A 26,406-nucleotide genomic window follows, 5' to 3' on the forward strand; every position below is an offset into this window, starting at 1 on the left:
AGGTATTTTTACTAATTTGACCACAATGCATATACGCCTGTATTTTCAGTGTATGAGGCATTGGCAGATCAATGTTTCTGCCTGAATAGATGATGACGGCAACAATTTGACACGCATTAAAGTCAATGGGTGCATTTAATTGTCACCAGCGTTGGAATTGTCGCTTCAATTTGGCAAATTTATTTGCCGGTGGCGAAACATGGAAATTCACTAAGCTCCATTATAACAGATGACATCACAAAGCACCATTTATAAGGATATAATTTACAGGATCTTCATGGCTCTTGTGCATTATATAAAAGATAATGCCCCGTATAATTCTTTTAGCAAAATAATATTTATTAATATATTAAAACCTGTTTCCAGCAATGCATATTATATTAAAGGACAGTATATCACATTATATTTTTAGAGCCCTTCAATTGAAAGGGTATGACTTAAGACGTATGATTCATTATTTTCATCTTCTTGCAGAAGTTTCTCCATTGGCATATTACTGATCACCCTTCTTGTATCATCAAGATCTTGCTGCACTGGCTCTGGTAATGAAATGGGTATGGGAACAAACTGGGCTCCCTGAAATGTTGTTGGAGTTGTCTGGTAGGGAATTGTATGCGTTGTTCCGGGCAGTGTTGTTATCGGTTGGGCCCATGGAATATAAGTGAGAGGCGCTTGATGATCTGTATATTCTATTTGCGTAGCAACACCTGGATTTGTACTTCTTGTCTAGCAAACAAAGACAGACACAACATTGAGACAGATGCATGCAATAATCATTCCTAAGCAAGCAAACATATTAGAGGCAGGGCATTGTATACAGGCATGTTTAACTGTGCATCATTGATAAATGTGCATCTCTTTTATACATAGTACAGGTATAAGTTCAGTTAAACAGAAACTCATTATCCAGAAAGCTCAGAATTACAGACTGTCTCCCATAGACTCCATTCTATCCAAATAATCCAAATTTTGAATAATGAGTTCCTTTTTCTCTGTAATAATAAAACAGTAGCTTGTACTTGATCCAAACTAAGATATAATGAATCCTTATTGGAAGCAAAACCAGCCTATTGGGTTTATTTAATGTTTACATGATATTCTAGTAGATTTACAGTATGAATATCCAAATTACAGAAAGATCGGTTATCCAGAAAACCCAGGTCCCGAGCATTCTGGATAACAGGTCCCATACTTGTATTAGAATTTGATTTTACCATGCTGTATATGGCTGTATACACACAAATATTAATTTAAACATGATGATGTTAGAAAGAAATCTGCCTTTTGAACCATATTTGGTATCACAATGTAAGAGAGGCTGGTTGCATCAGCTCTGTATAAATCTTCATGTGATGTTATCATTCAGTCAGTAGACAAAGGAACTGAAGTACAGGTATGGGACCTGTTATCCAAAATGCGTGGGACCTGGGGTTTTCTGGATAAGGGGTCTTTCCATAATTTGGATCTCCATACCTTAAGCCTACTAGAAAAACATTTAAACGTTAAATTTAATAGGCTGGTTTTGCCTCCTATACGGATGAATTATATCTTAGTTGAGATCAAGTACAAGCTACTGTTTTATTACTACAGAGGAAAAGGAAATATGCTTTAGAATTATTTGCTCAAAATGGAGTCTATATGAGATGACTTTCCCATAATTTGAAGCTTTCCGGATAATGAATCTCTGTTTTTCAATTTGACCACTGACATGCATTGTACGGTGGTGGTATGGTATTCTTATTCACGTTTTGTACAGTTTTATTGATTGTACCCTAATTATATATGAAATTAGAGTGTACTTAATCTGGGCATATATTAGGTTAATATATGAGGATTTTTATTATTTATACAGTTTCTAATAAAATATAAGGATATTATAAGTTACCGAGGAGTTCCATGACCGTATACTGTAAAAGCCGAAGGCCAAGTGTTTTTATACAGGTCATGGAACTCCAAGGTGACTTCTAATATCCTCATATTTTGCAACAGGGGTACTTTATTTATTAAAATACACAAGTTTCAGTGATTCATGTGACAGAAATGACATCAGTAAGCTCCGATGACATCACTAAGCACAGTTTGTAGGCATATAATTTACAGGAAATTAATGGCTTTTGTCTATTATATTAATTTATTTTAAATATGAATATATTGAGGTGTCATACAGTGGATATTTTATGATTGTTATTTAAGATCACTTGAATTGAAGCTTAATGCTCTTATTAAACTTCATAGGGGTCATTTAACAACAGTGGGGCAGGGAGCAAAAAAAACCCTGTTTCACTGTGAGCAACCAAAGGAGCAGGAACTGCACTTCTGGATGAATACAGTGCTACTTGCAACTAACAGCTCTTTTTTCTTGAGAGGCAATTTGGGGGTGGCATGAAGGAGCCCCACCATCCAGTTTAAATGAAAATAAACACACCGATAAAATACAGATAGAAAACCATATTAAGGGGCAGATTTACCTAGGGTCGAATATCGAGGGTTAATTAACCCTCGATATTCGACTGTTGAATGTAAATCCTTCGACTTTGTTCATCGTTTGATCCATCGATCGAACGATTTTTCTTCGACCTACAAATTGTTACAAAGCCTATGGGGACCTTCCCCATAGGCTAACATGGCACCTTTCGGTGGCGAAGTAGGGGGTCGAAGTTTTTTTTAAAGAGACAGTACTTGAACTATGGAATGGTCGAATATTCGAACGATTTTTAGTTCGAATCGTTCGAATCGAAGTCGAAGTCATATTCGAAGATCGAAGTAGCCAATTCGATGGTCGAAGTAGCCAAAAAAAACATTCGAAATTCAAAGTTTTTTATTCTATTCCTTCACTCGAGCTAAGTAAATGGGCCCCTAAAGGTACTTACTGCAAAGTTCGTCAGAAGAGGTTGTGAAGTATAAGTCAATACTGAGGGTGGTCCAACCACAGTATAACCTTGGCACATTGGCTGTACATACATATCACCAGTGTATGGGCAACTGACAGTTTCATGTGAAATGTAATCTGGGCAAGTTGTCCATTGAGTCAGTGGTTGAAAAGCCGCAGATGGAGGCTGAGAGATCCAGCTAGTGTATAAGGCTCCTTCATCATGGATAGGCAATGCTTGTGTTGGAATATCCATATCAACATACGGCAGATCTGTAAGATTAGAAACTGACAAAAATGGTATGAGGACATTAGAACTGAGGACAGTGAAATAATGTTAAATATGAAGTTTTTATGGAATACCAATTGGTGTGCAGGTTGGATATGTCTGGTATGTCTGGTATGATGAAAGTACCTAAAACATTAAAAAAGAGAATACTCAATTTTATCAGCAGTAAACAACTCAATGCATTTTATATATGAAACATACAGTATAACCTACATTCCAGAAATGAATAATTATCTTTCAAAATGACATAGGAGGCATAACATATTCACACAGAATTGGACAGCCTTCAATATCTCAGTATTTATACATTTAGAAGAGAGCTTCCATTTTTTACTGATATAAAAAAAGCTCAATTTATTCTGACCCCTCAATATATATCACTGCAAAATAACAAGGACTCTTTTTCTATGTGGCAAAGCAAGAACCTTGGCTGCAAATAGATGCCACTTTGTAACAAGAGTAGAACTGTACGCAAGTAAAATGTATGTGATTGATGATTAAAGAGCTTAGCTTATGAGTAGTGTTGAGTGAATCTGTCCCGTTTTGCTTCGCCGCAAAATTCACGAAACTCCAAATGCCAAAAATTTGCAAAACCCATTGAAGTCTTTGGGTGAGTGACAATTTTTATACTCACCACTCTTTTGGCCAAATGCATTAAAGTCAATGGGCCTCCAAATAATTTTGACGAACGACAACTTTGAATTTTTTTGGCGCAACAAAATTTTCCATAGAGAATTTTCGGGAAAACATTTGCAATCGGCGAAGTGTGGAAATTCGCAGCAAATCCATGCCTGGTGAATAAATTCGCCGATCATTACCAATGAGGTCAGGTCATTTAAATGGTGAACTATGTATGTGCTGCTGGTTTGATAAGTACTCATTCAGTTTTTCCCAGTATTCTTGTCCAAAAGTTTTTATTATGAGAACTTATTCTGGCAAAAGAGAATTTGTGCATTTGCACATGGGGCCCCTGTTATTCTGTAGTGAGCATTTGCATGGATACATGAGTCAGAGTATGTCTTCATTGCTTTCAGATATGTGCGTACCCAATGCATCTAAATAAGGTTATTTTGAGGAACGAGTATCAGGAACTTACAGTCGGAGATACAGAATTTGCATTGCTGCAGTTCCCTCTCTTCCTTTTCAGCAGTTCCTTGACTGGTTCCTTCACACGTACTCCAAGGTATGGACGGGCCGGGTTATTTTTCTGTTGCTCTGTATTCACAGCTTAAAATACCAAATAAAACCAGATTAAATAGTGTCCACAAGAGCAATCATCACAATTTATTCCCTAACAAATATTTGAACATGAAAAACTAATGAATATACTAAAATTCACTAAATCACTAACTAAAGGAGGTTGTTAGGTTTATCTAATGGTTTGTCTACCACTCAGCTAGTTTTGTGCTAGAGTACATAACTGTAACATGTTCTTCATTTCAGAAACTCCTGAAATTGAAGATGAACCTTTCAGGTCCAAATCCATGTGTTGGTTTTACAAGGCACAGTCAGGAAAGGCAAGTACAGGTATGGGACCTGTTATCCAGAATTTTTGGGACCATGAGATTTCCAGATAACTGATCTTTCTGTAATTTGGATCTTCACCAAGTCTGCTAGAAAATCATGGAAACATTAAACAAACCCAATAGCCTGATTTTGCTTCCAATAAGGATTAATTATATCTTAGTTCGTATCAAGTACAAGATTATTATTACAGAAAACAAGGAAATCATTTTAAAAAATGTGGATTATTTAGATAAAATTGAGTTTATGGGAGACAGCCTTTCTGAGTTTTCTGGATAACGAGTTTCTGGATAACCGATCCCATACCTGTAATTACCAACTTGTCAATTTCTCACATTTTATAGGAAGTACAAGTGAGCTGCACCTTCCTTAATATGAAGCCCCACTGCATTCCATAATTCTGAGCTTCCTGGATAAATGAGAACTATTGCCACTAATATGTTCAAAGCTAAACTGTTTTCCATTCGTTTTGTAATAATAAGCATAATAATAAGAAAATTTACACTGCATATCTTGTTGATGTAATGATTACTTTTGACAGTAGATGGCAGCAAACCCTAAATGTGGGCCCTTGATTAGGCCTTCTTCAGAAATTTCTAATGAAGGGGAGGTCCAAATGCTTTAACCCTATGTAACCTGGTTGGTATTGCTACAATGTATAGCCAGAAGTTCAGAGAGCAGAGAAATCTGACAAAGCATTAGAAATGAAAGATGAAAGATCATAGGTATTGAGCAGCCAACCCACAGATACCACAGTCCAGTGACAGTGAAGGGCCAAGTCCAGGTGTAATGAATTAATGCATAGAAACCAGTGCAGCGGGTCAGAACTTAAAAGCAACAAAGCTTAGACATTTTACAGATAACAAATGAAAAACTGTTTTTTTTTCAGATTTTTCTAATATATGAAACTAGTAAAGAATGAATTCTTTAGTACATAGACATACAAATAGAATGATTATATTTATCACAGGGTGTAAAGTACAAACAATAGTTGGCTACAATACACTTGTTATCATCTCCTCCCACCCACAGGTGCAACTTTGTCCTGGAATTTTGGAATGAAGCACAATTTGCTGTATGCAGTGCTGCTTGCACCTGGAAATGCTACATATAAGAAGAGGCAGCACAAGAATGAGATAAGCAAAGGAGTTGGATAATTGGATAACAGAAAAAGCAGGGCTATTGGGCACTCAGGGCAATCCACAGGGCCAAAAATCAGTTAAAAAATACATTTTTATTGGTCAAAGTTAAAAATGTACATACATCTCCTAGGGCCCTACGCGTTTCGTACCTACTCATGAGACAAAGGAGAGCCATAGACCAAAAGTGCTCCTTAACCAACAGCAGATGCCAAAGCTGCAGATGCTAATGGTGCAAAATTGCTTCCGTCAGAATATTATACACTAAGTGCTTATGCCTGGCACTGGTATAGAGCATCTGCACTAAGCATCACCAGTGCACAAGGGAGCTATGTTAATTTGTGCTTTAAGTAGATTATACAGCACTTTATATCCTCTGGAATTATATTTTGGTATGGTATTTGGTGTGCCTCCAAGGATGTAACTGCCGGGGGAATGCCACTTCAGATGAACTGAAGAAGCCACTCGGATGACTGGTGAATTGTTTTCAAGAATTTTTTTTTTTTAAAAAGTGGGTTATTTACTAAAATTCAAATTTATCTCATATTTTATTAAGAAAAACGCAACCAAACTCCCATGCCTGATTTTAGCTTATTTATTCATACAAAATAGATTTAATCAGATTGCGTAAACTCTCAATAAAATTGAGTGAAAGCCTGAATTGTTCGAATTTTTCAGGCTTTTTTCCCCAAATTGCCCAAAAACCATGAAAAGTCAGATTTTCGGGCTAAACCCAGAGCAGACCAGAAAAACTTAAAAGTGAGATAGGTGCCTCTCCTATTGACTTATACAGGACCTTGACAGGTCTGAGATGGCAGATTTTGGATTTGGGCATTTTTCAGCATCAGGGTATAATAAATCTCGAAGCTTTTTTCCCTCTAAAAATTTGAGTTTTCTAGTAAAAAAAAATATAATTTTTTGAGGTTTTAACATTTGGATTTTAATAAATAACCCCCTAAATGTCCAGCTGCCTTTGACTTAATTCTACTAGAAACTGTATATATCATGACCTAGATAAATGAGAATCTTCTAAGACGTGTATCAGGATGTGCCATTAAATTAGCATCCATCAAGGGCACAGAGCCCAGCTACTATTCACCAGTGCCAGATACAAATGCAAAGGTCTAACACATGGACTTGGTAAATTAGCCTTATATTATTCTATGTAGTTACTTAAAGGTGAGGAAAATGGCACACTCGGCTCCCTGCCTGTGTTTTGCTTTGGCAGATAAATTCGGTGCGTGAGGCAAAGAATAATAATATTAACAAGCTCTTCTGAGGGGCCTTTTGTTCAGTGGTTAGGTTTGACATTGTTTACCCAACACCAGAAAAGAAACATATAATGTATGTATAGGAAAATGACCTCTTTATATTATGCCTCTATCATTAACGGCATAACAAATATTTGTGAAACTTCTTATCTGGCATAATACACAATCATTTCCTGCACGTGTTAGTGTACATTACGTCGCAGAGTATTCCCACAGGGTCACACCCGCACCCTTCCAAAGAGTGTGTAGATGGTACTTCAGCAAGATTAGTAATAATTCAGATGTATCACTTTAAAATGGGGCTTTAAAGGTAAAATGATCATTTTCTTGAAGTTGGTATAGAAATCACCATTTCCTTGGCTGTTTGGCTTTAGTAATGTGCTAAACCTTACATACCCGCCCCAGTTACACTTCTTAGTAACAGCAAATATTTTGCCACTTGCACAGCTGCTCATTGCTATACTAAGGGCCCTTTTATCAGTGGCACATTTTTCTTATCCTTTGATCAATATCTTCCCCTGAAGAGAGCAAATAATCAACACAAGGAGTTTAAATAATAACTTTGTGGTTTCATTTTGATTTCACATTTTCCGGAAAAAATACTGACCTTAATATATTTTGCTGTATTTTTTTTGTATATTAATAATTTTGACATCAAATTGGCATTTTTATACCGGCCTGGTGGCAACTCTAATGTCACCATGGTATCAGTCTAGAGAACTTTTGCTCATAGAATCAATTTTGATAAAATAACAATGGGTGCAATTTGAATAAAGGTTAATCTCCAAAGTATAGAGGGAACTAAGAACACTAGCAATACTGGAATGCAGCTACCTGAAACCACTTATCTCTGGCGAGAAGCAAATTTAATTATTGTGCTTTTAGACCAGGGGTCCCCCAACTTATTTTTCCCGTGAGCCACATTCAAATGTAAAATGACTAGGGGAGAAACAAAACCATGAAAAAGTAACTGGGGATGCCAAATAAGGGCTGTGATTGGCTATTTGCTAGCCCCTATGTGGACTGGCAGCCTACAGGAGACTCTGTTTGGCAGCACAGCTTATTTTTATGCAACCAAAACTTGCCTCCAAGGAAGGAATTCAAAAATAAGCACCTGCTTTGAGGCCACAGAGAAGCAAAATCCAAGAAGTTTGTGAGTATCACGTTGCTCATCTGTCACTGGTTGGGAATCACTGTTTTAGGAATCTTGATTTTGATTCATGATTTGATTTGATTCATGTCACGCACCATCAATAAAAAGGCTCAACGCAGCATTGCTACAAAGTCACAGAATATGTTGCAGAATTCCTATTTAAATCATATAAAGTGTTTGCCATAAAATAACTTTCAGTTTGCATTCTAGTAGCATCTAGGCAAGCCTGGTTGCCAACTCTCTATATGTTACAATTTGGTGCAATTATTGCAGTCATTTCTCATTAGCAGCTTTGAAATTGTAGTTGGAGACAAGACTTTCCAAGCAGCTACCCGGAAACATATGAGAGGGGAAAATAAATGAATTCCTTTTTAAAACTTTGACTAAACAAACAAGAAAACAATAAAATGTAATTATTTGTGGTGTATTGTATTAACACAATAGGGCTTATTTACAATGCCCCACACAGTGTGACAAGTGCAACAAAAAAAATGGTCACAATCATGCCTTTTTTGCATTTGGCGCACTGCGTGGGCATTGTGCAATTAGCTACAGGCCTCTATGATCCATTACAGAGCACAACAACTTGTGAACTGCACTTTGGATTGATTGTGCCCCTGCATTAGGCCGTGCTGGATTCAAAAGGGGGCAGACATCCTTCCCTCTCACCCCTACCTTGTCTGTCAATCTGAGGCAAAAGATAAGTGTGTTAGGACGCGCAACCCACATCTAGGCATTGCATGCCCCTAATTTCTTTTTAAACTTACCCTTTAAGTTGTGGTTAATGGCTTCCTTGTTGGATTCAGAATTGTCTGTGTGCTTTTTTTGGCCTACACAAGGATCAACTTCAGAACCTCAAACAGTTATATGGTGATACCCTGCTAGGTATCCAGGGAACATGAGCACCACAGACAACTAAAGGAGACAATGTGGAGGAGAGAACATATTTACAAATCTTTTTGGCCAATGGCACATGGGGCATATTTTCTGCTGATGCTTTTAACATAGGAGAGGAACTAGGGTTGCCACCTTTTAGCCTGTCTAACTCTGGACAGGGGCCGTGACGCATCATGACATCAGGACGGGACTATGATGTGGTGATCGGCAATTGGCCATAGGGAATCCTGAACAGTTTTCCTAATTTGGAAAACCTTGCAGGCAGTTTTGACCCGACATCCCCTTCAAAAAACCGGGCTGCAGGGTCAAAAACAGACAGGTGGCAACCCGAAGAAGAATGCACACAGATTATAAATAATTGAGGTTCAATCACACCCGTAAAAATGAATAAGTGTGGCTCACCCAGCGCGAAATTGGACCCGGGTGTAAAAACCCCAGGTCTGTCACGTTCAGGTTCGGCCTCTACACATCAACGGTATATATATTGAAGCAATAAATCGACCACATTCACCGATGGCATCTAATAGCTCGGGTGCAGCACCTTGAACCCATAGCTTAGGGAGTAATACCAACGATGATTTGAATGGAACACGCACTCCAGGAGCCAAGAGATGCCGATAAAACTTGATTTTATTCCAAAATTGCTAAAACAAGGAATAAAATCAAGTTTTATCTGCACCGCTTGGCTTCTGGAGTGCATGTTCTATTCAAATCATTGTTGGTATTAACCCTAAGAAGAACCCATACATTCCCAGATGGTAAAATATGGTGGAAATGTATCACTAACTTTAGGAAGCAATGTTTATATTTTGTACCATGTTTATTAAATAAAATGCACAAGGGAACTGATCCATTTACCTTCAGATTACCTCAGCATGTATATTCAATTATCCCCCCCCCCCCGACAACAGCACTCACAGTTGTACCTCGTGAAGTGCCTGCTTAGCTCAGTGTGTTCGTGGGCCGGAGGGTATATATGAAAGTGACATTTGAAAGATTGCTTGTGAGATTTACCATAATGATGAATATTCGAAACTATTACCATCAATTAGAACATTTTTAAAAGTTCATCGATTCAGGTTTTTTTTCCCAGCACATAAATATGATCTTTCATTTCTCACTGCCGCATAAGCACACAGAGACCAGATATGTGCAACAAGTCATGGCGCATGAGTCACAGGAAACCATATGAGTTAATCTTTAATAGAACAGAGCACCAGGTCTATAGGTTGCATGTCCAATGTGAACTGTAGTCCTTTTAGAATGAAATATAATAATCATTATCATTTCATACAGCACAAGCATATTCTGCAGTGCTATAAAGAAATTATAAATCATTAACTGCCCCAGTAAAGTTTACAGTACAAGTCCATATCATATGCCCTATAGTCAGTTTCATCAGAATCCAATTAACCTGCCTGTATGTTTTTGTAGTGTGGGAGCAATCCGTAGCATCCAAAGGAAACCCACATAGATTACTTTTATAGAAGAAGAAGAAAATATCTAATATGGTATTTATTATAAACAAAATATATAATATTGTATTTATTATAAATAAGTAACTTGCCTGGTGACTAAAGAAAGGGAAAGCTGGATTACAACAAATTTAATAGTGTTGTTTGCAAAGTTAAGTTTCATTTATGAGTTGAAAAATGGGCCTCTTGTTCTTAAACCAGGACTTAAGCAAATAACACCACCTGCAAAGTTTGCTAGGTTTAAAGGGTAATAGTTGTAAATAGCAACTGGAATTCAAAATATGTACATGCTAATTAACCCAATGAATCAACATTTATAGGTTGGTTGGAATTCACAAATGTACGGTGGGGATTCAGATTAGCAGATGTACAGTCAAGAGGACAAAACCTTCCCATAACAATGTTCCTTGCAAGAATTCACCAGCATATTATCTAAGGTTCAAAAATTTAAAAAGAAAAAACTCTCCCTTTTTGAAAGGTTTATTTATTATAATAATGAATTATTATTTTATGTGTCAAATAAATGAAAGTTAATTTCTCTGTAACCATCACATACTGATCACTGGAACTAAATTCCCAAGAATCCTGTTCTCTGCACAGACCCCCAATCATTATTCACGTAGTTCCAACCAAAGAGGAAAATATTACAGTTTCACTTTTTTGTGAACGATTGTGTTTATTGATTTTTAATAAGATAGCATGAGTAAAGAAGACGGAAGGAAGGGAAAAAAGAAGAAAAGAGGTAGAACAGTGGGCATTCCCATCATGCAAAGAAACATTACCTTGTAGCACATAACATTGATGAGTAACTGCTAGGTAAAGTTAGAGAACTGCAAAAGCAGTCTGTGGATCAGCAAGCCATCTGTCCTTTATTTTCCCGAATTTGTCCAGGCAACCTTGTGCCAGATATGTACATTTTTTGCTCGTAATGATATCATCAATTTTCTTCATTCAAAATTCAAGGGTAGGAGGCTCTGAGGTTTTCCATGTAAGCAAAATAGCTTTTTTGCATAGCCTAAAAGCTGCTTAGATCTTTAGAGGGTAGAGTGAGTCCCTCCTTATGTCCCAATAGACAAAATGCAGGTGTCTGGATAATGGGAAGTCCTAAACAGGTGTTAATAAAGATAAGCATTGCAGTCCAGTATTGCTGAATTTTAGGGCACTCCCAGAACACAAGTATATAAGTGCAGCTATCTAGGGTACATTTAAAACACGAGTCAGGGTAACCTTGATATATATGTGCCAACCTGTGTGGAGTCAGGTAAACTCTATTCAGGAATTTAATATGTATGTAAAAATCTCATCCCGATTTTGGGCAGGACCGCCATTAGAAATCACGGGGTCCCATAAAAAAAATTTTGGGGCCCCCTGGGCCTCGCCCACCCCGGCCCCCAAGCCTCATACAAGGGGCCGCCCACCCCCCAAGCCCCATACAAGGGCCCGCCCACCCCCCAAGCCCCATACAAGGCCCGCCCACCACACATAACAGTTAAAAGACCACACAAACATCAGCGCTAAAAAAAGGTAACCCCCCCCACAAACACAAGTTATAAAAAGCTATTGATAGTCAGGGTTCCCTATAAAATAACAAAAACTGTGGCGCCAGGGCCCCCCATAAAAGTTTTTTTAAAAAAAAAAAAAAATTGGTGGTCATGGCCCCCATACAAGTTAAAAAAAAACATTGGTGCCAGAGTCCCCCTTACAAGTTAAAAAAAATTGGGGCCCCAGAGAATATTTTTTAAAAAAACATTGGTGGCAGGGGCCAATAGAGTATTAAAATAATACATTGGTGGCAGGGGATTAAAAAAAATAAGTAAACACGCATTGGTGTTCAGAAGAATTGAACTTGTTGCTTCAGTACTACAGTTTTGGCTGTTTTCACCACTTCTGGCTTTTCAGCAGTTTGGGACTTCAGAAAGGTGGTGCGGCTTTGGCGCTGTCAAGGGGGGTCCGGCTCTTTCGACAAGTGCAGCACAGCCCGGCCCCCTTCAGGCCTGGGCCCAGTACAGATGTACCCCCTGTGCCCCCCTGATGGCGGCCCTGGTTTCGGGTATTTGCTGAAGTATATCTTTCCAAGTTTCCTCATCAAAAGATCGAAAGTGCCTGGACAAAGGCCACCCCACACTCACAGTCCCTTACCTTTTTCATGAATGGGATTAACAATTCCAGCTCCTGAACTGGACTATTACTATGTAATTAAATGATACATTTCAATAAAATCTTTACCTGAAAATCACACCATACAATGGCATTCAAATGAAAGCTATAGTAGGGTTTAAACAGATACTTAGGACATTCACTACTTTCAAGGCTCTGCACACACAGTGTATGGTAGCTAGTTTATGTCTATTCAGCCAGTGAACAGTGCTTCACCTCCCTTTCTCAGGTGTCAGAGACACCCAAAACATTATTGACTCACATAATGTAGAACAAATAACACCTATCAGCCAGAAACTGCACAGACTGAAGTATATGAGACAGGGGTGGCAGAGAGTGTGCAAGAACAGCAGAGCAGCACATGGAAATACATGAAAAGGAATGGCAGAGGCAACAATCACTCTGATAATATGATCAAACCAAGGACTTCAATTAATTTAGTTCTGTTGAGAAAACATCAGTTGCTGCTCAAGAGGAAGATCAACTTTCGCTGCCGGAAAAACAAGTCAAACTGAGAAGTGACTTGTAAGGCCTACTGAAGCAGACCCACAGAGAAGAATCAAGAGGTCTTGAAAATTACAGACATTTCCGGTGTATCCCATAGGATGGTACAATTGATGAAAGAGCATGTCCAAAGAGAATGCCTGTGATGTGAACTATGTTGGATGCAAAGCTGTGAAATACAGTGAAAACTGTATCAAAAATAGAGACAGTAAGTACAGGGTTTCACTTGCAAATGGTAAGCTTACACCTCCCACGCCTTTAAAACGGCATGAGCTGGAGATGTTTGCCGAGACCAAAGAAGTTAGTAGTGTATTACACAGATAAGGGCAAAACCACATGCATTCATTTATAAAACATTATCATTCCTTATAGCAGGCATAAATGTCTTGGGCATTCATGGTGTACTTGTTTTACAGTATAGCCCTCATATGTTTGGGAATTTTCTCACATGCTATTTTTGGACAAATTGGTAAAATGTTATAAAAGAGCAACAAAACATTTTTAAAGGGATCTAAACACTGATGCTCTGCACTGCTAAGGCTTATGAAAGCCACTTGGTATCACGTTAAGGAATAAGCCTGGAATAATTGTGTCTGTGAGTTTGAATCAGGGGAAACCACTATAAAAGTAGTTTCTTTTATAAGGGGCAATTAAAAAAAATGTTTATTTGTGTGCATTATATAATAATTTTAAAGTGAGAATGGCTTTGAATAATAGTTGATTCTCAATCAAAAGCATGTATAGAGGCATTATACTTCCCTACCCTAATAGAAAGGCAACACAACATAGACCAACACAAGTTTCAATAAACCTTTTTAGAACAACACAATGACCACGTCCACATTCATCTGTTCTGACTGGTAAACCTAAAATTTTAATTCTCATGAAATCAAAAGAATGGAAAAGCAAAAAACAAAGACCCTACTGTACAAAACCCAAGACGGTACTTCATTGCTGTAAGAAAAAAAGACAGTGATTTTCCAATATTTCAGCTAAAGAGCTATTTCTGAATAAATGGGCACCCTCCCTGTATTTATGTGATCTTCAACTGGATTTAGGATAACATAAAAATAAATTATACTAGGAAAGTCACACATTTACTTGTAGCCGCACACAAAAGATTACACCAGTGAGTAATGAAAGACATTTTCAAATAGGATAACTTTTTTTTGCATTTACTGTAAGTGTGGCAGCTTTATGGTTGGGTTTAAATGGGCCATATATGTACTGCAATCATATATAATTTTACCGTTCAAAAGGTCTACTTATACTTCCCAAACAATAATGTAATATTGTCCCTACACAAGAGAAAGCACAGCAACATGGCAAATAACTCCACAAGTAAATACTCTCCACACATTACCTGAAGCAGAAAAACTTATGGCTGATTACTCATACTGCACAAAATCAAGCAGCTGCCTGACCTTATTTTGAGGTTTTGTGTAACACTGGGGAAGAAATCTGAATGCAAAGAAAATCATAACTAATAAAACAGAGAAAGAAAGTGCGATTGCCAGATAGCGACTCAGAGATTAGTTACAGGCTAGAAGAAGTGAAAATTACACATTGACAAATTTATGGAGAGAAACATTCCATAACAATGTTGTTCCAGCCAGATGTTGGCTGACTACAATTCCCAGCATATTCTAGGGTTGCCATCTTTGCCGTTGGTTAGACCTGGACAAAGGGTGAGATGTGATGATGCTGGGATGGAGCTATGATATTTTAGGGCTCCCCTGACAGGGGAGGAGTTAATGCATACCTTGGACACAATTGGGTGGATTGCTACGTGGTTTCCAGAATTTTTCAGTAGTGTTGTATTACCAACATCTTATTCAGGATTAAAGCACACTAGGACAGTACTACTGCAAAGTAAAAATGCCTCATGTCCCCCTCAAATTATATTTTTCAATTATATTACCGGTATGCCCATTCCGTAGAATAAATTAGCATGTAAAAGTCTAGGCTAGTAGGCAAAATGGCCTTTAATAAGCAATCTATCATCTACATACCATACTAATATTTGGAAAAATAAAAAGTATAGGCTATGTCCAATTGTGCCCAGGGACACACCCAAACCAGTTAGATTCAGGGCTGTCCCACATACACTATATAAGGTTTATTACCAGGAACTAGACCCATAACACGATGTTAAAAGAAATGTTGTATATCTCTGCAAAGGAAGAACATATAAAACAACCCAGGGCACTGTGTAGAGTTCTGAGAAACAGAAACCACAGTGCCACAAAACACCTGCTCACTCCAAAGATTAAAAACCTCAGACAATGCCACAGTGTTCTTTTTATGGACAGATGGGAAGAGACTCTGGTGGTAAATATTGTTAGTAGCATAATCTACAGCATGACCTCTCAAAGATCACATCGGAAATTATATTTCCTGTATGTAACTGATGGAAAGTAGTTATTTAAACATATTAAAGCAGTAGTTCATCTTTCAGTTAACTGTAAACCCAGTTCTTAGTAACTTTTTATTTCATCTTAATTTTTTTGTTTTTGGGGGTTTTGTGCCTTCCTCTTTTAGCATGCAGTTTAGAATGCTTTAGAGTTGTTGAGGAGGGTCACTGACCCTGGTAGCCAAAAAATCAATTGCAGATTGTTCCACAATATCACCATCTGCATCATACTACAAGTTAGTATAAATGTGAACTACACTTTCATTTGGGCGTTTTATAGGAAATAAAATTTCTTGGAAGAGATAACATGTCTTGAGCTCAGAGTGATCAACTGAATATACCAGCGCAACATTTTCCCATGGCAGTTCTCCCTGTATAGGTATGAAATCTATTAAGTAGTATGCATTCCATTCAAGATCATTACAGAGAAAAATAAGGGATCCCACATCTGAATTGCTGAGGTTAGCAATGTATTTAAAATCACACATTCACTGTAATTCCTTCTTTCATTTCTGACAAGGGAAAGAGGGTAAGTTGGGAAAACTGAGAGACATTCCCTGAGAGTCATAAGCCACCAGACTTGGCCTCACATAAAGGACATTTTGCTGCCTGTGACAAAATGTCACAAAATACCTGGAAAGAATTGTACTTGCAGTATCCATGTCAGTAGAATGTCATAAATAAATAAAGAGCATTTTCAGGCAAGAACTTTCAATACTTTCAATGTAGTGTAAATACATTTAACTCTCAAGAGCATCATTCTACAAAAAAATCTCATCTGCATCTTAGCCACTCACATTGTGTGTCAAGACTCCCCTATAATACAATGGCAAATCCTAGATAAATGCAATCATTTAATATACTGGAATTACATAGATTTTCTTCAATGCACTGCATCCTACCAGATGAGAGAGAGTCAGAGAATGGCCTGGCTAAAACTGAAAGACGATGTCTAAATAATCTTGGGTGTATTTCTTCAAACACTGTGCACATTAACATTGTTTTAATGTTTTAGTATCATGTCTTGTGTCAATTACTGACAACTTATTTTAGCTAATCCCTCTGTACTATTAAAGTGCAAGTATTATAAATCGGGCAATACATCAATAGACACGTATTTTATCGTATAGAATCCAATGTAACCAAGTTCATTTTTATGGACATACCCCATCTGGCCAAGGCCTACGTTTAAAAAGTTAGAATAATTCTGGGTGAAAGCATTCTTCCTTCTTTGCTGCCCCCAAGATTCGTACTCCTGAGCAAGGATTTATGGCACCTAATGGCACATGGGCCCATGGATTCTGTGCAGTGCAGGAAAAGTTTTTGGTTGAGTTAAGAAAAGGTTCACAAAGCAGCCTTTACTTTGCTTTACACCTTTGCTTCTTAGTGTCACAATGGAAGTTGACAAGGCATAGACTTACTTTTATTCCTCTTCTTAATATCTGGAACTTGATCTTGGATATATTTTTATTTATATCTATATATGTTATACTTTGTTGTACTATGCTGCATACACATTTACTAAATAAATAAAAATACATGCAATATAAAATAATATGCAGGAAGCAATATGGCACCTGGATCCTATTATTGTTACCATATTAATCTACTATACTAGCAAATTAGCAGTTAGTATATAATGGATAAATGCACTTAGAGTAAGGAGTATTAGGTGTTCTTTTATAATCTCTTTTTATTAACATTGTACTAATTGCAGTAAATGTTCTTTATAGAACCCTCCATCAGTGAATCCATCAATGAATAAACTCTCAAAACTTTCTTCAGCGAAACCCTTCTTAGAGTCAGTGAGGATCATTTTATGCAGACATATGTGCATGTATTGTAACTGGAACATATTTCTGTGATTCAATGTAGAACTGCAATGTTTGCTAATTCCAAATTAATTCTCCAAATTAATAATTCTAGAAATAGGCAACACAGATATCAATTTGAATGCTCCATACTGATTTAAATGAGTTGTTCATCTTAAAGTTATAGAATGGATAATTCTAAGCAGCTTGGTCTTCATCATTATACATATTTTTTCAATTATTTGGCTTCTTCTTCTGACTCTTTCTGGTGCTCAAATGGGGGTCACTGACCCCATCTAAAAACAAATGCTCTGTAAAGATACAAATGTATTATTATTGCTACTTTTTATTACTCATCTTTCTATTCATACCTTTCCTTATTCTTATTCAAATCAATGCATAGTTACTAGGGTAAAACTGGGGAGCTGCTGAATTACTCAAAAAACCCCAAATAATTATGAATTAAAACCGAATGCAATTTGTCTAGGAATACATCATACTAAAAGTTAACTCATTGGAGAACAACCCCTTTAAGACTGATGGCTTGATTCTCCTATAGGTATTGACTATTTTATTGTCCTGTATAGCCTTTTAACGAACACAGTTTACTGATCCATGCAACTACCTCTCCACTTCCAGTCACTGTATAAATGAAGACAATTTTTCTTATCCACACAGCTTTAATCTAGTTGCCCTTCTTGTTGAATTCAAGTAAAATAAATGTACTGCTAACACTTCTAGCTGTACGAGGTTTCCATAAATGCAAAGCAATACAGCTTCTCCTGCCAACAACCACTCCACTACTCATAGTCTATTAGTCTGTGAGTCATAGACCACTGTGCACTTTAAACTTGAGAACATTATCACTCATTTTAGTAGTGTACCCCATAACAGTAAAGAACTCACTAGAGTTTTGGGCACTGTTATTTTCAGAATATATTCTGGAAAAATTACTGTGAGAAGTAGTTCAAACCTTTTATCTCACCTTAATTAAAACACCTAAAAATCTCGATGATAACAGAATATATCATGCATAAGGTTAGTTCAATAGCCTATACAAAATGACACAACAAAACCTTCCTGATCTTGCATCTTCTATAGGTTGTGATTAAATTTCCTATAAATATACAGGCGTGGGACCTGTTATCCAGAATGCTTGGGACCTGGGGTTTTATGGATTATGGGTCTTTCCATAATTTGGATCTTCACATCTTAAGTCTACTATAAAATCATGAAAACATGAAATAAATCCAATAGGCTGGTTTTGCTTCCAATAAGGACTAATTGTATCTTAGTTGGGCTCAAGTACAAGCTACTGTTTTATTACAGGTATAGGATCCCTTATCCGGAAACCTGATATCCAGAAATCTCCGAATTACGGAATGGCTGTCTCCCATAGACTCCATTTTATCCAAATAATCCTAATTTTTAAAAATGATTTCCTTTTTCTCTGTAATAATAAAATAAAATAATAAAACCTTGTACATTATCCCAACTAAGATGTAATTAATCCTTATTGGAAGCAAAACCAGCCTATTGGGTTTATTTAATGTTTAAATGAATTTCTAGTAGACTTAAGGTACGAAGACCCAAATTACATAAAGATCCATTATCTGGAAAACCACCAGTCCCGAGCATTCTGGATAACAGGTCCCATACCTGTACTACAGAGGAAAAGGAAATACTTTTTAAAATTCTGGATTATTTAAACAAAACGGAATCTATGGGAGACAGCCTTTCCATAATTCAGAGCTTTCTGGATAACAGGTTTCCAGTTAACAGATCCAATACCTGTATATATTTGAATATTGGTGTATATATATCATAGTGGTTATCATTTTAACATTCTTGCATCATCACAAACCTGAAACTCTTCAGCAGTTTCAGACCTCAGATAAAGTCAGACAGCACAAGCTAGGAAATTAAATACTGTATTTTTTTTTCTAAATAAATATGTACACCCCTATTGATATTAATTCCTGGAGGAAAAATCTTGGTTTCATTTTTAGAAACAAGATCTTAGTTTGCTGTACAGGCACAAGCTTGGTTTCATGTTTAATTCTCTTTATGAATAGATGATATTGTTTATTTCCCCAATAACTGTAGTTTCATCATACTCTGTGGATTAGCAATCAACTGCATATGTTACTTTCAGCTTTCAGCTTTATCTTTTTATGCACTGCATATTTTCATAAAGCTGTTCTGAAATCAATGCATCTGGTTTGTGGTCACATTTTTCAGGAAATGCCACTAAGGCACTTAGCCTAACAGCATGTTTACCATTGCACCGAATAAATTCTAAATATAAAGCATATAAGCACATCTAAAATGTACAGTGATATTGTTAGTATAGTTAGGAGTTTTTATGTAAAGCCAGCATTAAAGCCATGGACTAAAGAAACGACCAGAGAAAGCACTTGGGAGGGTATGGAGTCCCTATGGGTAGAGATTTCAGCTGGGCTTTAGGTTACAAAGAAAATTATCATTGGTGTATGCTACAAACCACTCAGTATAGGTGATGAGAATGAAACCCAGTTGTTATTACATATGGTGGCGGCTTCACAATTCCATCAAGTTGTTATATTATGGGCAGTGTCGGACTGGGATATCTGTGGGCCACTTGGGCTGGCACTTGTTGCCCCCTAACTCTAATCTTGAGCTCCCCTACCCCCACCACCTTACTCAATCCTTGCAGACATGAACACACAGTTGAGGTGATCACTGCAATGCAGTTCACATCGAAAATAAATAAGGGCACCAGGGACAACGGGGCCCATTGGGTTTTTTCCCATGTGTTCTGCCAGTCCAGTCTGATTATGGGTGACGTCTATTATCCTTACATTGACTGAAGTAATAGGGTTGCCAAGTCAGAAAAAAATAGCAGTTTTGCAAAATTATAACTTTTTATTTCAGGTAGTTCAAGAACCTACTTATAGAGACAACTCTATAATAGAGTAACTAAACACTACATTTTAGATGTGGAAACTTTGCCAGTATAAGGGCATCTCTGCTATATACAGTATTAACTGGGAAAGGCTTTTTGCTGGCTTTTTTTTTTTTTGAATATTGCTTAAAAAATACAAGTTAGCATGCAAAAGCTACCGGACAAGCTAAAATAGAGATGGAAAAGGATATTGCAACAAGGAGTAAAAGGACTGAAGGATATATTACAAAGAGTGGTGGTAAATGGAACTGTTGCCATTCTGCTTAAGAGATGGGATAACCGGTAGCTCAATGTTACTTGTGCTCCCAGCTTTCTTTCAGACAGAGGAGAAACTGCACTCCGACACCATGTTTCTCTTGCTTCAAGAAGTCATAACTTTATTAACACTTCTACATTAGCAAAGATCATGTCACGTGACACGACACATCAGTATCAGATCAGTATGAGAGCACACCTATTAATGCACATCTTAAAAGGAACATTTTCTAAATTGGACCAGTGTTGTTAGTGGAGTATCGCAGGGGTCTGTCCTTGGCCCTTTTTTTTTCCATTTGTTTATTAATGACCTGGAGTTGGGCATTGAAAATACTGTTTCTATTTTTGCAGATGATTCTAAATTGTGCAGAACCATAGGTTTCATGCAGGATGCTGCCACTTTGCAGAGTGATTTGACTAAATTGGAAAATGGAGCAGCAAACTGGTAACTTAGGTTCAATGTTGATAAATGCAAGGTTATGCACTTTGGCAAAAATAATATAAATGCAAGTTATACACTGAGGGGCACATTTACTAATGGTCGAATATCGAGGGTTAATTAACGTTTGATATTCGACTATCGAAGTTAAATCCTTCTAATTCGAATATCGAAGTCAAAGGATTTACCGCTATTCATTCGATCGAACGAACGATCGAACGAAAAATCGTTCGATCAAACGATTAAATCCTTCGAATCGAACGATTCGAAGGATTTTAATCCATCGATCGAACGAAATTCCTTCAATCAGAAAATTGCTAGAAAGCCTATGGGAACCTTCCCCTCAAAGAACCTCCTACACTGTCTCCTAACTTCACTCTTTGATAAATATGCCCTATGGGGCTAGCGCTAGCGACTTTTCGCCAGTGTTGCCACCCACAGGGACATTGCCAATTCATTAACAGGCACAAGCGCCAATTCCCTAGTGAACGTTACCTCTTTCACCAGAGTTGACTTCGCCACCTCAGACCAGGCAAAGTGCTAAAAATAAGCTAGATTTTCTTCAATCTTTAATTGAAATTAAAGTTCAAAATCGCTTGCGACTTTTCCTTTTTTTAAGCGTGATTGGCTGCAAAAGTCCTAACTTACTTTTTTGGTTAACTGGTTTTCTCCACACATTTTATAACATAAGGAACATTAATTTTACAGTGGGCTCATGTGTAGGGCATTATATGAACTCTCTTGTCTTTATTAAGGTTCCCTGGACATTTGAAATATAAAGTGGTAACTTCAAGCATTTGCACCAACATTTATAATAAAGACCTCCATACAACTTTAAATTGACCTAAGCGCAAGATCACTAGCCAATTTTCTGTAGGCAAAAATGATTGCTAGCGCATCTTTGCCCGGGATGAAACTTCAGATTTTAGTGAATTAGCGTATTCGCAGTGCATTTGCTCTCGGCAATGTGGTGAAAAACCGATGCTGGCGAAAATTCACCCATTAGTGAATTGGCCAAGCCTCCTACCCCCCAATTTTTCTACTGACTTGTTTATTATTCACCAGCTCCAAAGCAAACATGGGGGTTAGGATCAACCTTGTAAGGGAGTCCAGGGCATTTTTGTCATGAGGCAAGGTAAGAGTTTTGCCTCATTTCTGGTTACATCTAACCATTCCTGATATATTAAGGAGCTGTTGACCAGCTGTTGTAAATGAGGTAAAGATGCTTGAGTTGAAAAAAAGTTAAGAATTAGATCTATGACACTGTTCTGACCCTACTATAAATAATAACAAAACGGCAGATCAGCCTATTGGACCAATTCATGTGCTGGGTCACACATACCAGTAAAACCTCAGAGGAGGTTTTCTGACAGATGCCCAGTCTTTCTAGTATCACATATTCTGAATAGAATTGGAAGCATTTGGGATCGGAATATATTGTGCAGGAAGTAGCCCCACAAACATATCTAACCCAACATTATATTCCCATGTCTGGTCAACTATGGAGGGAAAGAAACATTTTTTTTACATAATTTATTTATTTTTGAATAACATCGGGCCAGTTCCAAGGTACAAGGTGAAGTGATAGGTGGGTATATGCCATGCCATTTAATTTAGCAACCTAACCTACTTAAGGTGACTTATAGTAGAAACTGAATACAGGTATGGCATCCATTGTCTGGAAATCTGTTATCCAGAAAGCTCTGCATTATGCAAGTCTTCCATAGACTCAATTTTATCCAAATAATCCAAATTTTTAAAAATGATTTCCTTTTCTCTGTAATAGTAAAACAGTACCTTGTACTTGATACAAACAAAGATATTATTAATCCTTATTGGAAGCAAGACAATCTTATAAGGTGTAATGTTTAATGGATTTTCTAGTAGACTTAGGATATGAAGATGCAAATTATGGAAAGATCTGTTATCCAGAAAACTACCAGGTACCGAGCATCTGTATTGAAGTTAACTGTGTCGGACTCCTGGCTTGTCCTTGATCAGCGCTCCGTAGCAGTTTGTGAGTTTGACCCTAGCATCTGTATAGCAGGTCCCATATCCATTAATTTAACTTAAACTAGTGAAGGAATGGGATCTGATTCATGGGGTAAGGTTAACATGTGCCTTAATGCCTTACAAATTATTGTGAAGGGTAGCCATATGCCATGATGAAAGGCTATTTGCTATATGAGGCTAGTGAGCTATGGCGTAACTAGATATTATTGGGCCCACAGCAAACCCTTTTTTAGGCCCCCAAAATGTCTAGAGGTTGACCGGTTTTACCAATGTTTATTGAAATTGTTTATGGATTAAGACCTCATGGGGCCCCTATACCTCTTGGGCCTCCTTGCAGCCACAGGGTCTGCTTCCTCATGCCTCGCAACGGATTATGATAAGAAAACATCTACTTTGCATGTCTCAGATTTCTGACATAAATAAAAGCTATTGTACTGTATATTAAAGCCTCCTCTCATTTGCATCTCTTGCTTGAGCTAAGCCTTCAGTGTGCTATGCTTATTATTGTAGCTCTCATTTCTTGGTTCTGACTATTCATTTCAGTTCAGAAAAAAGACTGATATCTTCTAAAGAACTGTATTCTTTGTGTGTAGGTGTTGAAAGTTTCACAAATAGATGTGTGCTTCCTTTGAAGCTTTGCAGCTTTAGGCCCTCTGTAAAACTACTGCACAATACTGTAAATGCAAATAATATAACTGCTTGCATTTGTAATAAAGGAAAGACACAGGTAAAGGATATTTTCTTTTACTTGTTGGGGTTCAGAAAGATTATTGAAGGACTACAAGCATTGTGCATTTTGACAGCATTCACTAAAGGAACTTGTTTTAAAACATAATCACACGTAGCTTTAATAAATCCCAAGCCAGATCCAACTACTGAGAATTCTTCTGGATTTCCCAATTTTCTTTTTTGTAGAAGAATTAGAAGAATAATTAGAAGAATCTGAACACAGATTCAGTTCTAGCAAGTAGGGAATAATTGAATCCACTATTTCAGGATTAGCCGAATTCCGAATCCTTTACAAAAGATTTGGGTGAATAGTGAACTGAGCCCTAATTCTAATTTGCATATGCAAATATAACATCTTAGTTTGGAGGTTTTTTTTTAATATATTAGGTTATACCGCAGGAAGGGTTAAAGTTAGATACATCTGACCACTGTTCCCTATAGTAAATTGGAGAGAAGGACAGACAATATATTCTTTAGATAATCTATACGTCATGTATATGAGTCACAAAGGTATATAAACCCAGGTTTTATGGGGCATGTTTAGACCTTCACGGGATCTCACCTCAACAGACCTGAATGCTGTAATTCAAGAACTAATTTAGGGTTCCCTATGCGCAGATCTACAGCTACTAACAGTATCGGTCTTACTCTCTGCAATTAATAAAAGCTTTCTGGTTATCTTGAATCCCTGCTCTGGGAAACATTTTTTATGCATCAGATGTAACAGTTTCTACACAAATTAGGGAAACGAGGGGGCAAAATAATCTTTTTTTTTTTGCTTCTTTGTTTGTCTGATGAAAAATCACATAATTTTTAGGATTTGGATTTGATTTTAGCCAGATACTTCAATTCAGCCAAATCCTACTGAAAAAAGCAGAATCCTGGATGAATCCCTGAACCGAATCCTGGATTCAGTGCATCCCTACAAGATTACTAAAGGTTGATCTAGGGGTTACTCAAGTTACCTTTTGGAGTCAGAAAGGAATTTTTCCCCACCTGATGCAATGCTGTAGATAGCTTTGAATTTTTTTTTTTTACACTTCATTGGATCTACTAGAATAGTTTAATTAAAGCAATATATGGCACCGTGAAATGCAGAATCTCCCCAACAAAAATACATGCTAAAACAACAGTGAGAAAAAGGCTGTGGGTAATGACACTCATTCTTCTAGTCTGTGATTTAACAATTCATCTATGATGGGTATCTCAGAAATGAACTGTATGCAGACAACCTGACCTGTGACATCAACAGGATATCTTTTGTTTTATTTTGCTGTGTGATTTTTTCCATGGTTACAATAAAGACAACATTTTTTAAAGATGAGTCAATCCCACACTTATTTAACCTGTATGAGCATTTTGCAGATGGGAATTATGTCACACCAGAGATGAATGAAGCAAGGATATTGGTCATTCCAAAAGTAAGGATACACTGGCTCAAAAAACATTAGACCGATATCATTGCTTAATGTTGATATTAAAATTTTGGCCTTAATATTAGCCTCCCGATTGAATAAAACCCTGACTACCATTATTCACAAAGATCAAATTGGCTGTGTTCCTAGTAGGCAAGCACCAGATAATATATGGAAGATCGTTAATTTGGTAAGTTATGCAAATAAATCAAGAACACCCTTGTGTTTATTGGCATTGGATATCGAAAAAGCCTTTGATACATTGATTTGGCAATATTTATTTAGAACTTTGGAAATGCTAAATGTTGGCTCCACTTTATTAATACACTTATAATTTTCCAACGGCTAAACAATCTATCTGTCACTACCTCTTTGGAGGCTATTAGGATACAGAGTGGGACTAGACAGGGATGCCCGTTATCCCCAACATTATTTGCTTTGGCAATAGAACTACTGGCAAAAGCCATTAGGGACAACGTAGATATTACAGGTCTAAGACTCGGAGGAAAAGAGTATAAGCTGTCATTATTTGTGGATGATCTCTTAGTACATTTGACTAATCCTTTGGTATCCTTGCCAAACTTGATGGAGATATTGAGGACATTTGCAAAGTGTCTGGGCTTACTATTTCTGAGAAATCAGAAATGCTGCCTTATAATATTCCAAACCATACTATTAAGCTAATAGAGCTTAATTTTGGGTTTAAGACATCTGAATGTTTGCAATATTTGGGAGTGAAACATACCACCTTTAACTTCACTTTATAGAACTCATTTTCTCCCTATGATTAAATCTCTTAAGCAAAACATACAACAATGGGATAAGCATCATATATCCTGGATTGGTAGGATCCATTGTATTAAGATGGTATTGATGCCAAAAATGTTATACTTATTTCGAACCTTGCTGATAAGAGTTCCATTAAAGGATCTACTGAACTTTCAGATGTGCATAAACAACTTTAGATGGCAGAATAATTATCCACTTTTAAGTCCGTTAATTAATAATTATGATTTCCCACCTGGATTGTAAAGCTTTACAATCCAGGTTGGTGGATAAATAAGGGAATCACCAGTCCTCTCTAATGGGGAAAGGGAGACCGCTTACAC

At 37.1% G+C, this 26,406-nt stretch overlaps 1 protein-coding gene across 3 annotated transcripts in view; it reads right to left on the reverse strand.

Annotated features, from left to right (window-relative positions):
* Positions 1-318: 318 nt before the first annotated feature.
* The window catches only part of pou2af1.L (POU class 2 homeobox associating factor 1 L homeolog), a 46,539-nt gene continuing 20,451 nt past the window's right edge, over positions 319-26,406 (reverse strand). Inside the window, 6 exon segments of one of the 3 annotated variants that reach the window (NM_001095244.1) lie at positions 319-726; positions 2,871-3,157; positions 3,233-3,284; positions 4,255-4,385; positions 5,974-5,976; positions 9,123-9,135. In NM_001095244.1, the coding sequence (NP_001088713.1) occupies positions 409-726; positions 2,871-3,125 (573 nt within the window). In that variant the 5' untranslated portion in view covers positions 3,126-3,157; positions 3,233-3,284; positions 4,255-4,385; positions 5,974-5,976; positions 9,123-9,135 and the 3' untranslated portion in view covers positions 319-408. 3 annotated transcript variants of the gene reach the window in all.

The sequence above is a fragment of the Xenopus laevis genome, chromosome 7L, assembly GCF_017654675.1.
Source record: "Xenopus laevis strain J_2021 chromosome 7L, Xenopus_laevis_v10.1, whole genome shotgun sequence".
NCBI classification, from domain to species: domain Eukaryota; kingdom Metazoa; phylum Chordata; class Amphibia; order Anura; family Pipidae; genus Xenopus; species Xenopus laevis.